The 17543-nt window shown below is 34.5% G+C and overlaps 2 protein-coding genes and 1 non-coding gene across 3 annotated transcripts; 2 read left to right on the top strand and 1 right to left on the bottom strand.

Annotated features, from left to right (window-relative positions):
• The first annotated feature begins 2 nt into the window (after positions 1–2).
• LOC146920161 (L-ascorbate peroxidase 3-like) lies at positions 3–2210 on the top strand. Its single transcript, XM_085713585.1, has 9 exons — positions 3–168; positions 255–379; positions 496–545; positions 943–1008; positions 1143–1191; positions 1284–1366; positions 1468–1547; positions 1632–1734; positions 1868–2210. The coding sequence occupies exons 1-9, from the start codon at positions 56–58 to the stop codon at positions 2042–2044; spliced, it is 846 nt and encodes a 281-aa protein (XP_085569711.1). The 5' UTR covers positions 3–55; the 3' UTR covers positions 2045–2210.
• Positions 2211–2513: 303 nt separating this feature from the next.
• Positions 2514–2587, top strand: TRNAI-AAU (transfer RNA isoleucine (anticodon AAU)). Its single transcript has one exon. It is a non-coding gene; the product is annotated as a tRNA-Ile (tRNA).
• Positions 2588–4351: 1764 nt separating this feature from the next.
• Positions 4352–9128, bottom strand: LOC146920159 (disease resistance protein RPV1-like). The gene is made up of 4 exons (XM_085711115.1): positions 8548–9128; positions 7662–8039; positions 5393–5666; positions 4352–5179 (listed from the first exon to the last, which is right to left on the bottom strand). The coding sequence occupies exons 1-4, from the start codon at positions 9114–9116 to the stop codon at positions 4352–4354; spliced, it is 2049 nt and encodes a 682-aa protein (XP_085567241.1). The 5' UTR covers positions 9117–9128.
• Positions 9129–17543: the final 8415 nt, after the last annotated feature.

Below are 17543 nucleotides of genomic sequence, written 5' to 3'. Positions count from 1 at the left end.
TCATAATCATAACAAGCAAAACCCTCTCTCAGAAATTAACCAAAGCCTTGCAAGTATGGCTAAATATGCAGTTGATGCAGAGTATGTTAAAGAAATCGAGGAGGCTCGTCGTGATCTTCGTTCTCTTATCAACAATAAAAAATGTGCTCCTCTCATGCTACGATTAGCGTACGTTTGTTACATTAATTTCAACTTCACAAACCTTTTACTATAACATATACATAAATTGTATAATATATAGTATTGATTTATAGGTGGCATGATGCTGGTACATACGACGCAAAAACAAGAACAGGGGGTCCAAATGGTTCTATAAGGAATCAACAAGAGCTGAACCATGCTGCTAACAAGGGCTTGAAAACAGCTGTTGAATTATGTGGTCAGTGAGACGGTGGTGACCTTAATTTGTTTAATTAATTTTGACTTAAATTAATAATCTCCAATTTTTTGCTTATTAATCTTATTGTTATTAATATTTTTTGTTTTGAGAAACAGAGGAAGTGAAGGTTAAACACCCCAAAGTTTCATATGCGGACCTTTACCAGGTTATTTTATAATTTTTTTTTTGTAATAATTTATAATCAAGATATTAATGTGTGGAGTCATGGAGTCATATTATGTACAAAAATGTTTCGTGGACATCGAGTTTTTCATACACTTGAACGTCTACATAATCAACTGCAAAAATATGGTTAATTCACTTGAATAAATGATTGGTTAATCTAGATTAAGTTAAAGATTATGGTTAGTCATGTAGTTTGTTTTTGTCAAAGGTTAGTCATGTAGTTGAATTAACCACAAAATTGAATATGAATTAAAATTAATAATTTATTCAACAGTATCAACCATATTTTTACACATGATTAATCGGTCCTCGCATGTGTGCTAAAAAGGGTGTTCACGTATGTATTATGTAAGAAAAAATATTTATATGTATTTCAGCTAGCTGGGGTTGTGGCTGTAGAGGTCACTGGTGGTCCAACTATTCACTTTGTTCCCGGAAGAAAGGTACTAGTACATTCATCATTCATCATTCAATGCAATACAAATCATGCTTTGTTTAATTAGCCTCATGATTTAGTAACAATCTAGCTTTATTATATTATTATAGTAGTATTATGAGGTGTTTTATTTTGAATTAGGATTCATTGGAATCTCCACAAGAAGGTCGCCTTCCAGATGCCAAACAAGGTAATTAAATCATGTTGTTCAATCTTGAAACTTAACTCAAAATTACGCAAAATAGTATTTCATTTATTATTGTATAAAAAACTATATTTCAGGTGCATCACATTTAAGAGAGATCTTTTATCGCATGGGTCTCACTGATAAAGACATTGTAGCTCTCTCCGGAGGCCACACTTTGGTACAAATTAATTACCAACCATAATAATTCAAACACTTCCTTTATTATATTTCTTGAAGAATATATAATTTAATTTAATCTCATTCATTTCAATTGATAAGGGTAAGGCACATAAAGATCGCTCTAACTTTGAAGGTCAATGGACTAGAGACCCTCTCAAGTTTGATAACTCTTATTTTGTGTAAGATGATTTGTTTCATGTTAATTTCTTTATTTAAAATAATGTATGAAAGTTTGATATTTAATACAAGATTAACATAAACAGGGAACTAATGAAATTGGAATCAAAAGATTTATTGAAGCTTCCTACAGACAAGGCTCTAGTTGATGATCCTGCATTCCGCAAATATGTTGAACTCTATGCTAAGGTTATTGTCTTTACTATGTTTTCTTTTGTTCTCTATTTTTTTTTTTTTTGGTACAATCTTTTGTTCTCTATTTTATTTTATACTATAGTATTATGTATTTTTTGTGGCTAATAATGATTTTGAATTTTACTAGGATGAGAATGCATTTTTTAGAGATTATGCAACATCACACAAGAAACTCTCTGAATTAGGCTTCAATCCCGGTGGCAGTTATCGTTCTCAATTGGCTAAGGCAGCGTTAGGAATGGTTATTGCCTCAACTGTTGTGATCCTGGGTTACTTACTTGAGCTCAACAAAAAAATCAATTGAAACATTATTACTACATTATTATTTTTTTTGTTTGAAATATACTACATTAAATTGTACTGTACTTTATTCGTTCCTCATAAAAAACATATCATCATGTACAAATAAGTTGTGAAGTGCAGAAGCATTCATACATATACTGCTTAAATATAATTTACTTTTTATTGTATGCTCTCATTTGATACATTTATCTTTTGAAAATTATCATGAACGTTTGGAATTGAGAAATGTTAAATAAAATACCCATAAGTGATGTTGAATGATAAACCAAACCAATTCTACTTGTCCCAAATTTAATTTAAAAATTGAAACAAATCACATATTTCACAGTGTATATAAGTATAAGGCGACAATCCCCTGAAATAAACAGGGTTGATTGATGATAAAAAAGAAGGATAAAGCATTGAAAATTAATTAGTGGATGTATATTCTTTAGTGGTTAAATAATACTTACTTCACATTGTATTCAAGTGGCCCATTAGCTCAGTTGGTTAGAGCGTCGTGCTAATAACGCGAAGGTCGCAGGTTCGAAACCTGCATGGGCCATTTTTTCCTTTCTTTTTCATTATTTTAATATTAATTTGAAAAATAAAATAGAAAAAAAGGTTTATAAAACGCCGTTGCCGGGGATCGAACCCGGGTCACCCGCGTGACAGGCGGGAATACTTACTACAACGACTGTTTGGTGATTGTAAGCTATTAGAGTTGTTATTTATTCTTTTTGTAGAAGCTTAATTGTATGAAATGAGGTGAATAATAATTATTTGATATTAGTACGTAAAATCTCAAATTTCGTTGGCAATATGTCTATTATATTTCATTTCTCAAAAAATTCCAACATAAGTACAAATTACAATTGTTTTTGAGGCGAAGTTAGTTCAATTGTTGAATCCAATTTACTCAAAACAATATAAAAGAATTAAACAAAATCTAAAACGGAGACATTATCAATCAAGTAAATCACAAACCCCTCATGGATATATTACAAAGTCTTTTTAATTTTTCACATATACCTTTGGTTAATACAAAAATGGATCATGGTCAATATCTTAAGTCATAAAGAAATGAGCTAGTAAGTTGGAAAAAAATAAAATAGGGATTCTAAATGTTTTGGATAACATTGAGTACAATATATATGGAGTTGGATAATATTGGCATTGTATAAGATCAATTGATCATCCTAGTAAGTAACTATCGCAAGAGGTGGCCGATAAATTACTGTTGAATGTAGTGAAAGTGAAACAGTTTATTCTAATTCATCAATTTGATATCCTACCTATATACTAAGGAGAGGAAATTAAGACATCACAATGCTTTTATAATCAAAATTCAACTTAGATGCTTATAGGACAAATAAGCTTTTCAAAAAAGGGCAAAGATTTATTGTAAAATAGATCACTCTACCTTTATATTATATGTACACTTATTAGGCAAATATGTAATAAAAATTTGTAATTATGAATACATAGAAAGATCTTCTTTTAGCAAAAGTCATATATATGCACAGACGAAGAACACTGCAGTTGTTTACTGGTACAAGTTTGTTCAGCCAACAAAACTGAGCTATATTTAAGATTGCACATGTCAAGCTGCAAGTATTGATGTTAGTATAAGGTAAAAAAAAAACTCTACATTTCTAGGCTGTTTAATCCAACCCTTTGTTTGCTTATTCCACACGAATTTTCTTCTTTTTATTTTCTTCCAAGTCATATGTGGGCTCCACTTGAGGAGAGGTCCTCCTAACAACAGGTTCATTTTCATCATATATGAGATAAACTATGGTTTTCTTGACAATGAAATAGCTCCCAAAAACAACCACCACCTCCACTTTGTTACCAGGTGCTATATTTGATACAATATTCTGCCACTCCTCATTTTCAAAAGAGGTTAATGCTTCTTCTTGTAGAGATGAATGGTAGTCTTTGTGTGATTTATCACCAACAGATTTTTTAGTCCATCTGATGTTGTGTTATCTGGGGTTGAAGTATAGACAATGCACATCATCGACTTCAAGTTTCGCCCTTCCACTTGAGGAACTTTAAAAGTTACGGAAGGACCTTCGCAACTGAAAGTTAACCAATTTGGATAACTACCACCAAGGAGCAAACAACCACCAGCGCCGTTGATATCTAGATTCTGTAAAATTGAAAACTGCATCAGTCTTTCATCTCATTGTTAGCAATTTAAAATGAACATAAATTTTAGAAAGTTCGTAACATTTTTTCAATAAAATGAAGTATGCATATTATAAGTTAAATGTATGTATGTAAAAAATTTAATTGTATGCATGCAAGTGAGAGAGGCAGTGTGTCAAACCTGTAAAATTTTCTCTTTCAGAGTATTAGTTAATTGGCAATTCATTCCCATTTGAATTAATAGAGACTTCATGGAATTTTTTGAACCTGAAACATGCACTTGACTGCAGAATTGAATTAATGCAGAATTGTTTATATTTGATACTTGTGATGTAGTTGCAGCTGATTCCAATTCCTTGGCATACAAGGCATCCAAAATGGTTGTCACATCTTGAGAAAATCTAAGTTTGGATCCGTACTCCACACAAAGACTTCGAAGACCTGGAAGGTTCTTGGATATTGATGCTAGTTTGTGGGAACTACTATATGGTACATCTAAAGAAACTAGAGATGACATAGTGGTAGATGTTTGAAATGGGGACTGAAAATTATTTGTTGGTGACATCCAAGACTGAATGATAGATGGAAACACATCACGCGAAAATCCTTCATAGCTGCACAAAGAAATATATCCAATGCTTTTTGACCTTACTAATGAAAATGGTACTCTTTTTATTGCAGTGTTATTTGCAAGCAGAGTGGTTAAAGATTTCATCTGTTCTAAGTCCTCCTCCAACTTGTCAATCATTAAACACCCGGAAAGAATGAGAGATTTTAGAGATTTCAACTTGTATATACTTCTTGGAAGGCTCCGAAGGCTAATACAATCTTCCAAATTTATCAAAAGAACTTTATTCATAAGTCCTATAGTATGCGAAATCTCTAACAACCTCGGACAATCTTTGAGTACTAGCTTTTCAAGATTAGGCAAGTTTGAAAAGTCTGGAGTTTGTGTCAGATGATGAGAGTGGCTAAGATTGAGAATTTTTAGCTTCTCCATCTTCTGCAAGAACATAAATTTTATAGAGAAAGCTTAGGGGAGAAAAGTACCAAATAATAAAATAGTAATTCAATTTGAGGAGCTTAATTTAAATTTCATCTATGAATTTGAAAAGTGAAAACAACTCATGAAGAGCAAAAAACTAAAATCAAAATAAATACCTGAGTTTCTTTCCACACAACTTTGAGTGGGGATTTTTTTGAGTTTTTCCAATACACATTTCCACTCGGCTACCCCCCTTTCAAACAAATATGATCCAAGAACTTCTAGAGCTAGCGGCAATCCCCCAGAATACTCAACTACATTTTTGGACATTCCCACAAAATCTTCTCCAGGACTCGGTTGCTTGAACGCATGCCAACTAAAAAGCTCTAGTGATTCACTTTGATCCATTTCATTCATTTTGTATACTTGATCAACCCTATTCCCTCTAAGTATATGCAAATCTCGGGTTGTGATGATTATTCTGCTCCCTGAACCAAACCATGTACTACTTCCACACAAAGCATTCAGTTGATCCAGGGTATTCACATCATCAAGTACGAGAAGTACTATTTTACGGCAGAGTCTATCCCTTAATATAATATTGGGTTAATACGTTTTTACCCCCCTGTAATATAGGCGAGTTCCGGTTTTCCCCCCTGTAAAAAAGATTCTTTCGATTCCAACCTTGTAATATAAAGATTCCGTCGAAAACCCCCCTGGTCGAATATTGGACCCCCCAGCTGATGACGTGGCGTGACGTGGCGCGCTGAGTCATTCTTTTCTGCTGACGTGGCGTGCTGACTGTATAATTATTTTTATTTTTTTATTTTTTTATAGGGTACACGTGGCATTTGTCATTTTTTTATGTCTTTACCCCCCTGTAATTTAGGCGAGTTCCAGTTTTCCCCCCTGTAAAAATTTTAAAAATAAAAAATAAAATCTGGAAAATTTTAAAAAATAATTATTTTTTTAAAAAAAATTCTGGAAAATTAATAAAAATTGAAAATAAAAAAAATAAAAAAAATTGTTCAGTCTTCCGGTTTATTTTCTCTTTTATGTTGTTTATTCCTTTGATGATGTCTAACTAATTCCTTTATGATTGGGTCATAAATGAATGATTTTGTTCTAGCTCATGACCATGAAAGTTATTATAGTTTATTCAGTATAAATTGTACGTAATGCTTTTATGATTCTTACCCAATATAATTGATTTTAGGGAATTATAATACCCAATATAATTGATTTTAGGGAATTATAATTAGAGAAAAGGGCTTTGAGTTAAGGGATTGATCTGAGCTGTTTTTTTAATTGTCGTAAACCGATTAACAATCATATGATTTAGGTGCAGATTACTAATAAGTGATGAATAGATGATACGAAAGACCTAATCATTTCTCTAATCATATTTCAAAACCAATTTTATTCTTCAGTAATTTATTTATTATTGTAAAAAAACATGTTTTCCTAAGGCAACCCCCCATTAACATACATCCTGAATATTGACGAAATTTTTCAGGGTTATGATTTTTTTATTAATATTGATGAAGATGATGAAGGTGATAAGAGAATACGATGAAGAAAGGAAAAAAATATCGGGTAGTTATAGTGCACTATTATTTACAATAGACGTCTAAAATCCAACGGTTTATGTTTTATCAAATAGATTCCAGTTATTGATCCAGATTTTTAAAATTTTAAATATTTTCCAGTTTTTTTATTTCGCAAAAAAATCTAAACTTTTTTTTATTTTGAAAATTAAATTCCAGTATTTTTAAATATCTTCTAAATTTAAAAAAAAATCCGAACTTTTTTCCAATTTTTTAAATTTCAAAAAAAAATCTAAATGTCTTTTCGCTTTTTTATTTTATTTTTCGAAAAAAATAATCTGATTTTTTGTTATTTTTAAAATTTAAAAAAAAAACCAATCTTTTATTTTTTTAAAAAAATAATCTGATTTTTTGTTATTTTTAAAAGATTTTCAATTTTTAATTTTTATTATTAAAATGATTTAATGATGTGGTATGTATATACACACATGTCATGCGAAATTTTTTTTTCTAGATTTTTAATTTTTTAAAATTTTTCAGTATTTTTTTCATTATTTTCAATTTTTATTAATTTTCCAGCATTTTTTTTTAAAAAATAATTATTTTTTAAAATTTTCCAGATTTTATTTTTTATTTTTAAAATTTTTACAGGGAGGAAAACTGGAACTCGCCTAAATTACAGGGGGTAAAGACATAAACAAATGACAAATGCCACGTGTACCCTATAAAAAAAATAAAAAATAAAATTAATTATACAGTCAGCACGCCACGTCAGCAGAAGAGGGTGACTCAGCGCGCCACGTCACGCCACGTCATCAGCTGGGGGGTCCAATATTCGACCAGGGGGGTTTTCGACGGAATCTTTATATTACAAGGTTGGAATCGAAAGAATCTTTTTTACAGGGGGGAAAACCGAAACTCGCCTATATTACAGGGGGTAAAAACGTATTAACCCTATAATATTTCCCGACTCAATGTTTTGTATCTTGGTTGTTGTTTCTTTGCAGATATCAAAGAGAAGTTGTTCTTGTAAATTCACTTGTCCAGCATTTTGCTCCCAAACTTCCCTAATATTTGCAAGGAAGCTTCTACCTTCAAAACTGCAACCAATTTTATTGTAAATCGCTTTGGCAATGGTAGTTTTACCAATACCTCCCATACCCCACATCCCTATTAGGAGAACATCATTTGACTGTTGGATGTCTAGCAATTGAATCATATTTTGCACTCGAGATTCAACCCCTACTGGATTATTAGCAATAAACAAGTCTGTCTTGTCAAGCAATCGTGTAATATTTTCAACAATATCTTTGATAGCCTCACTTTCATTTCTACAAAAAATGAATCAAACAAAAGGTGCAAATATGTATAAGTCAAAAGTAAAGAAAATTCGAGTAAAGAAAATTATGTCTTGCCATAGGCTCTATGTGCGAGTTAGACTGTCTAAAAAAAAGTTGCAATAAGGCTCAAAGTCTTGTCCAGTAAGTTGGATGAAACTGTGTGTGCATATATCTAGCTTGTTACTATTTAGCATAATCAGGTGCTTGTAGTATAACTATAAGTGTTTATCATATAAGTACTTATGTATAAACTATTTCTATAACAAAAGATAAAATAAAGTAAAACCGTGTTCATTTAAACTATAAGCTATTTTTATAAGCTATGAATATGCTCAAAACAGCTTAAAGACTTGTCATAAACTGATTTCATAAGCTCTTTCAAACAGTCTCACAAGTTTTTATCACAAATTTAAACATGTCCTAATTAATGATCCAAGCACATAATAAACTGCAATGAAAACTAAATAATTTGAAAGTAGAAACTATTGTATGAAGTTACTTGGAGTTTAGGACTACAAATCCTGCAAGGCCAGCTGCCTCGCGAAGCGCCGTTCTCCACCGTGTTTCCAAATGTTGACTAAGTGCGTCATCTAAATGCCACTTGTGTTCCATCTTGGCAATGCTTTTCAAAAGATTTTGAAATGCAGTACCAAATTGACCAGTTTGATGACGCACTTCTGATGGATCTACACCGTAGAATACTGGCAAAACAACTTGTCCTATGGTTCTATGACACTCCATAATTTTCTCCACTTCTTTCAAACACCACTGTGATTCCGCGTAATTTTTTGAAAAAATAACAACAGAAACCCGAGAATCTTCTATTGCTTGCAGTAGTGATTTTGAGACGCGATTTCCTCTTGGAAGCGAGTGATCATCCTTGAAAACGATAACTCCAGAGTTTTGAAGAGAAGCATGGAGATGTGAAGTGAAGGAAGCACGAGTATCTTCGCCTCTAAAACTTAAGAACACGTCAAGTATCCTTAATGCTTTCGACGGTTTTTTTGTTGATGTTGCATTGTTCAAAAATGATTGTGAAGTTTGAGGGAATTTACTGAAGAAAGACATGAATGGATGGCTGATGTAGTAATTTTGCATCAAACAAAGTAAGTATTTTAATATCGTCTCCACAGGGAGTTGCGTATATCATAAGCGTCTTCACAATAGTTCATATTAAGGTATCGAGTATAAGTTGTTTGTTTGTAAAACTATGTTCCTAAACGACATAAAAGTAAAAACGAGATGAGATCGAACTATTTCGCTTGCGGTATAAGATAACGAGCAAGCATAACAGCAGCAATCTCTCGATCGATTAACAGACTCTAGCTTTATAACCAATATTATCACAATCATTTCTACAACATCCTTCGTGTCCAAAGCGACATCGTTATTTCTAAGTTATCGTTTAAACATTCGTGTCCAAATCCCTTAAACGATAACAAAGTCGATCGGATAACTTAATCGACCGTGTCCAGCCTGATTAAGTATCCGAAAGCATTAAATTCTTGATTAAAAGCAATTATCGAAGGTTTACAAACTTGTCAAGAGTGATATAACTTAAGATAGTTTGTTATTCTAGTTCTAGATTCAAGAGTTCGTGTCCAAATCATCTTGAATCTCTTTGAAAGCATTAAAAGCAAGAATAACAACAATATTGAATCATTAAGCTAGAACCTTATACATTAAAAGATCAAAAGATTACATAATAGCTTGTTTGATTACCTCAATACTACAAGTAGATGATAGCTACACATAGACATGTAAACTATGCAAGAGATGAAGAAAGATGAAGATTCCATGTCAAGATCCTTCGTGTCCAAAGCGATCTTGAATTAAATCTACTCCTAAACCAATTGCTTTGTGTTTCTCTCTTTGAAATAGCTCTAACCTCTCTCTAGAATGTATGAAAAATAACAATGGAATAGTACCTCTAAAAGAGAGGAAAAAATGCTATTTAAAGGGGCTGAGTTATTACACCTACGCTAATAGCTCCAGATACGCTAATAGCGTAGTAGGTCGGCCTATTTAATGGCCAATGGAAGCTTGCCACGTTGCCCGTTCTGCCCTGCTTCGCCCAAACCACGCTATTGGCGTGGCTCTCTGGAGTCTTTACGCTAATAGCGTATCTCACGCTAATAGCGTGGTTCTTGACAACTTTCTCTTTTGCTTCGCTCCAGGCACGCTATTAGCGTATCCTTCTGGACTTGGGTATTTCTTCATCACGCTAATAGCGTAGAACACGCTAATAGCGTATGACTTTGAACTTTGACGTTTCTTGCTCCTTGCTTGTATTTTCCTGCACAAAAAGGGTAGAATAAGGCTCAAAAGCATAAATGACATATTTGCACAATAATTGGAGTTTTCCATAGAGAATCTTGCAAAACAAGTCACTAAAATGCCTAAACTCCTATATGAAATATATCACTTTTAAACACTTATCAAACTCTCCCCAACTTGGCTTTTTGTTTGTCCTCAAACAAATCAATTGAAAAGGAAACTAACAAGGCTTTGGACAAGGTTTTCAACACGGTGTCAAACAATTCAAAACAAAAAATAAACAAATGGTGATTCAAATATGATTGCGCGGGCAAGCATGAAGTCCTCCGCTACTCTAGATGCAAACTAAGAATGCGAAAAAATGTCCTAAGCACAAACTATACATCATAAACTTCAAAACATAAACATAACTATCTATGAACCACACCTAACACACTTCTTTAAAAGTAAATGCAATACTATGATAACAATAAGTGAGGTAATGAACACACATCCAACAATCATGCTAACATCCTATTTAAGTTAGGTGTCCATCCAAATATCGTCTCAAAAAGCATAAAAGCATGGATCAAAAGGTCTTGCAAGGGTTATAACTTGGCCGAGCTACAAAAGAAATGTCATATGTGGGGCAATTGATCAGAAAGCCTATCAAAGAGGAACATTCTTTGTAATACAACTTAAAATTCAATATCTTCCCTACCAATAATTACAACCTTTGATGATTAACAATCAAAACAATAACCTTGACAACTTATTCTATTTTTGCTTTTTCTTTCTTTTTCTTCTTTTTCTTTTCTTTTTCAAATGTACAACTTTTCTTTGATTCAATGTTGTCAGGTTATTTTACAACTTCACCAGAACTTGACATATAATGCCTCCTTTTCTCCCCAACTTGAATACAACAAAACTCTAATTGAATGTTCCCCTATCCTAAGGCAAGGGACAAAGTACAAAGAGGTTAAGGGTTCAACAAATTAAAAAATTATCAAAGTCCTTTCAAAGACAAGCATGAACTGGATTTATGAAAAATTTCAGACAAATTCACTAAGCATTGTGCTTATGAATATTGACAGTTCACGTTTGAGGACTTGATTCATTAGGCTCAGATTGGGGTATCAAATACTCGCTCTTCTCACAGGTAGGCTTAATGTGGTCAAGTAGGTTACTCTCAATTCAAAAAGTGCCTTGATCCTTTCCATGCTTTCAAACAGTTCAAAATAATTATCAGATTTAACATAACTAAAACAAGTTAGACGGTGATTATCGGTCTCCAGCATATATACAACAGATTGAAGCTACCTCACATTTATGTTAAGTACTAAGTGGTTCAAAAATATTTATGTTTATGAAAAGAATTAAATGATATATGTTTTGTGCAAAGTACAAGTTTCAAATTCTTATTAAAAACCTAGAATAACAGGAAACCAATACCTTGGCCTTACGCTTTCTCACAAGTAATATCACTATCACTCACCTGCTTTTGCTCAAACCTTGGCTCAATGGAGCACTTTAAGATTTCTTGTTCATGAGCAATTTTCTTTTGAGAGACACAAGCAAGATGTACAACAAAAATTTCATCCAAAGCATAAGTTAAAATCCACAAAGCTAAATTATTAAACCACAACAATATAAAGTACTAAAGTATCAAGTCGAGCACTAAAAACCACAGTGCTCGAAGAGTACAAAATATAACCAAAGTGCAAAATACAACCAAATTAAATAAGTTCCAACATGAAATAAGGAAAGCAAAAGTTCGAAAGCGAAAAGAAAAAACATCACTAAAAAGACCATGATCACATCACTGATCATCATCAGCATCAACATCATCCATCTCTAGATCCTCCTCCACATCATCATCTTCACCTCCAGCATTTTCAGGCTCAGGTGTAGCCTCATCATCAACAGCATCTGCCACCCCCACATAAGGACTTGGCCTGCCCTCAGGCCAATGAACATAGCTCTGGTACTGGTCAGGTGTCATAACCGGGTAATCAGCATTCCCCGGATACATGTGAGCATTGTAGAGGTCCTGGTGTATGCCCATGTTGCTCCTCCAAATTGCCTCATTCTGATCCATTAAGAAGCTATTCTGGTCCCTCACGTACTGGTTATGCATCTGCTGCTCCAGCATGAAAGTCTGCAAACCTGAAAAATCAAAGGAACCAGGGCCCTCAGATGGGCCACCCTCATCATCATCAAAGTGGCTTTGGGCACATCGCTGCTCTCTCTTCTCCCAGGTGCGGATAGAAGTATCAGTAATGGTCCCCTCAATGTCTTCATCAAAGGGTCCAGTAATGGGTACTCCATGGGCCTTAAGCAAGGCCATGATAAGTCCAGGATAGAAAAGTGCAACCTTCTTAGCACCGGTGGCAACCTTTAACGCCACAGCCTTCAGCTCATTGGCTATTATGCGAGCAATATCCACCTTGACTTTGTTCATAATACACCAGATGAGTGGTAGGACAGCTTTTGGGGCATCGGATGTATGGGCTCGGGGTAAAGCATTGTGGACAAGAAATTGGAACACTAAGCAGGCCTTAGCATTCATCTCTTTTGTGAGAGCATGCCTGATCTCTCCCTTATCATTCTTCACAAAGAACCTACCCTTGTTCATAATGTCCCGCTCAATTTGCTCATAGGACCAGTTTCCTTGAGCATTTCTCTTAGCATAAGTACACAAAGGATGGACAGTTGGATCTTCTGAAGGTGGAAGGACTAAGGGATTGCCTAAGAATTCATTGATTGAATCCCTATCAAAAGGGATTTGCTTCCCTCTCACATATGAAGTCCAAGAAAAGGCATCAGCAAGGGTAGTGGGTGAGGCATCAGGTGTAGCATTGCAATAGAACTCCTTTACTAAATCAGTGTTAATCTCAGTTGTAGGAAAAAGGAGTTTATGCCACTTACGATCAGTGAAAATGTAAAGGAGGTCACAATGTTCACCATCGGGGTGAATGTCAAAAGTTTTCTCGTGCCAGGTTTTGTATTGAACCATCTTCTTAAACCTGGCAGAGTGGACAGGGGTGGGGAAACGGTTTGGGGCTACAGGTGTGGCTGAGGTCGAGGCAGCTTTGCCTCTTGGACGTTTGGTCCCGGTAGTTTTCTCAACATTTTTATGTGCCATCTGCAACAAAACCAGGAAAAACCAACATATTGCATAGAAAATATTAGCACAAACTAGAATTGGTCATTTAAAAACATCAAAAATTTTGAAAATCTGGGCAAGTATGAAGAACTACGCTATTAGCGCCAGCCACGCTAATAGCGAAATTTTCTGGAAAAATTTCGCTATTAGCGTAGATTTCTCTATTAGCGTATTTCTTCGTACCTGCAATTTTCAAATTTTCAAAATTCTTGTTCCTGCAATTTCTCAGCACAAACCAGCAATTTTCAGCCCTAGGGTTCATCCTATGTCTCTAAAACACAATATAATCTTGAAAAGGAATCAGAATCATAACATTGGCACACAAATCATTCAAAACCCTTATTTTTCAATTTTTTTCAAAATGGGTCAAAATCAAAAGATGAATGTTTGTTGCATGTGGGTTATGATTCTTGTTCCTTTTCAAACTATAATTAATGAATAACAATCTCTAATCACAAAGCAAAATTCTAACCCTAACCCTAACCATTGTTAATCATGTCATACCATGTATTTCTCAATTCAAAAACAAGGAAAGGAAGAAGAATCAAACCTGTTAGTGTAGTGATTGGATGCAAGCAAGAATGAATGATGCAAGGATGAATGCTTGGAACCAATTGAACCACAAGAAAAGGGTTTTGATTTTTAGGGTTAGTGTGTGAGTGAGAGAAGTTTTTGTGTGTGAGAGTGAATGAAAAGAGAATGAAACCGTAAAAAGGGAAAAATGAGGAGTTGTGGGAAGTTAAGGGGAGTTAATCCCCTGGGCCCACCAAAAAATTTTCTCCCACGCCAAACTCACGCTATTAGCGTAGCTCTCTGTAGCTCCCACGCTAATAGCGAAATGTACGCTATTAGCGTGATGCTTCAGGATCAGTTTTTTTCTTTGTTGTTTCAATTCAGCTTTCAATGCTTAAGTACTACTACTATATGCAATAAACATAAAAAAAAAAATACTTACAAAACTGGGTGCCTCCCAGCAAGCGTTTGTTTTACGTCATTAACTCGACGCCTTTATCGATGAAGAATTCATGGCTCGATTAGTGAAATTGTCGACGTTTGTCGAACAACTTCACCACCAAAGTGGGGCTTCAATCTTTACCCATTCCCCGTCCAGTCGGACTTTGTCATTGGAACTTCTACACTACCGTTCCATAAGGCTTTTTTTCTTTGATTGTAAACAGATTAGACCACCTAGACTTGAACTTTCCCAGGATTAACCGAGATCATGAATTACACAGTAACACCATTTGTCCGGGCTCAAAGTTTTGTTTCACAATCCTCTTGCCATGATAGCGCTCACCTTCTCCTTGTACACTTTAGAGGATTCAACGCTTGTCGCGCATTTCTCCGCATTCTTGTATTTGAACCTTCCTCTATTCGCCCACTTACTCTTGGTCAAAATTAAGAAATCAAAACGCTTTGTGCGCACAAAACGCTTTGTGCTCTAGTTCAACCGGCAAGTGACACGACTTTCACATGCCTCATCAAGCTTTAATGACCAATCTATTCGTGATGCTAACACGACCTTCTTTTCTAAGATTCCTTTGAATTCTCGATTGGACACATCGACTTGACCAAGTGATTAGTAACATAAAAGAAAGTATATGTGTATATATGTACAACAAATTTACAAGAATCAGTTTTTGTGCAAAATTGCTTAACATGACAAAATTGTTTCGATACTTATGAAATTATCCGCTACTCCCCGGCAACGGCGCCATTTTGATGTAGTAATTTTGCATCAAACAAAGTAAGTATTTTAATATCGTCTCCACAGGGAGTTGCGTATATCATAAGCGTCTTCACAATAGTTCATATTAAGGTATCGAGTATAAGTTGTTTGTTTGTAAAACTATGTTCCTAAACGACATAAAAGTAAAAACGAGATGAGATCGAACTATTTCGCTTGCGGTATAAGATAACGAGCAAGCATAACAGCAGCAATCTCTCGATCGATTAACAGACTCTAGCTTTATAACCAATATTATCACAATCATTTCTACAACATCCTTCGTGTCCAAAGCGACATCGTTATTTCTAAGTTATCGTTTAAACATTCGTGTCCAAATCCCTTAAACGATAACAAAGTCGATCGGATAACTTAATCGACCGTGTCCAGCCTGATTAAGTATCCGAAAGCATTAAATTCTTGATTAAAAGCAATTATCGAAGGTTTACAAACTTGTCAAGAGTGATATAACTTAAGATAGTTTGTTATTCTAGTTCTAGATTCAAGAGTTCGTGTCCAAATCATCTTGAATCTCTTTGAAAGCATTAAAAGCAAGAATAACAACAATATTGAATCATTAAGCTAGAACCTTATACATTAAAAGATCAAAAGATTACATAATAGCTTGTTTGATTACCTCAATACTACAAGTAGATGATAGCTACACATAGACATGTAAACTATGCAAGAGATGAAGAAAGATGAAGATTCCATGTCAAGATCCTTCGTGTCCAAAGCGATCTTGAATTAAATCTACTCCTAAACCAATTGCTTTGTGTTTCTCTCTTTGAAATAGCTCTAACCTCTCTCTAGAATGTATGAAAAATAACAATGGAATAGTACCTCTAAAAGAGAGGAAAAAATGCTATTTAAAGGGGCTGAGTTATTACACCTACGCTAATAGCTCCAGATACGCTAATAGCGTAGTAGGTCGGCCTATTTAATGGCCAATGGAAGCTTGCCACGTTGCCCGTTCTGCCCTGCTTCGCCCAAACCACGCTATTGGCGTGGCTCTCTGGAGTCTTTACGCTAATAGCGTATCTCACGCTAATAGCGTGGTTCTTGACAACTTTCTCTTTTGCTTCGCTCCAGGTACGCTATTAGCGTATCCTTCTGGACTTGGGTATTTCTTCATCACGCTAATAGCGTAGAACACGCTAATAGCGTATGACTTTGAACTTTGACGTTTCTTGCTCCTTGCTTGTATTTTCCTGCACAAAAAGGGTAGAATAAGGCTCAAAAGCATAAATGACATATTTGCACAATAATTGGAGTTTTCCATAGAGAATCTTGCAAAACAAGTCACTAAAATGCCTAAACTCCTATATGAAATATATCACTTTTAAACACTTATCAATGGCATATATAAGATGAATAAGAAAATTGTAAGACAGTTGAAATGAAGTGTGAAGGTGTGCAGAAGAAAGAATGAAACGGAACTCAGTTTGTTTGTGGTGCTCAGTGGGTTTGGTTGTTGGATAAGAGGAAAAATGAGAACTGGGTCTCATGCATGGGGACAGTGGTAAATGAAACTCCGACAATAATGAACTAGTGGACCATTTTTCTGAGCAAAATATTATGACCTGTTACACAAGTTAAACAAACTCCGACAGTGTGTAATTTAGATTTTTTTTTTTTAGGGAATCTTATTCGACACCGTGTAATTTAGATTTGAATCGGTTTTGAGGCAAAAATAAAATGATACAAAACCCAATTACACTTTCCTAACTTAAGTATGCATGTTGAATCCAGGCGTACACACATTTTCCATATAATACCTTCTCGTTTAAGCTATACAAGAAATGACCAGAATTGCAAAGTAGCTGAGAAGACACCACGTGTCCTAAAACAGGAGGTCAAACTTGCAACTTTTTGTAAAAATAAAGGGTCAAAAAAGCTTATTTCCGTAAAGATAGAGGGTTAAAAACATATTTCCATAAAGTTAGAGGGTCAAAAGAGCATATTTCCTTAAACATAGAGAACAAAATTTTCATTTTTTTAATAAGGGACCAAAATCACATCATTTTGAAACTTAGGGGTGAAAATCGGGGCCGATTTTGCGTGCTGTTATTTTTCAGAAACGTATTTTTTGGGCCAGATTTGGTACAATTTTATGGGAGTTACTTTTACTATAAATATAGACATTGTATCAGTGTAAACCTTGAGAGATAGAGGGGGCTGAAACAAGGGTTTAGAAAGGCAACAACAAAACTAGGGTTTGTTTAGAGTTTGTCTCTTTGGAACAAAACTAGGGTTTGTGGGTTGATTCACCTTGGGAAACACTATTAGGATTGAGTCTCTTGGTTACGGGAAGAGGCTGGGATTTGGGTAGAATTAGGCGGGAGAC

The sequence above is a fragment of the Medicago sativa genome, chromosome 5, assembly GCF_051527215.1.
Source record: "Medicago sativa cultivar Bolivia chromosome 5, Bolivia_mono, whole genome shotgun sequence".
Classification (NCBI taxonomy): domain Eukaryota; kingdom Viridiplantae; phylum Streptophyta; class Magnoliopsida; order Fabales; family Fabaceae; genus Medicago; species Medicago sativa.
Note: the sequence above shows the minus strand (reverse complement) of the source record. Positions and strands in the feature narration are given on the sequence as shown.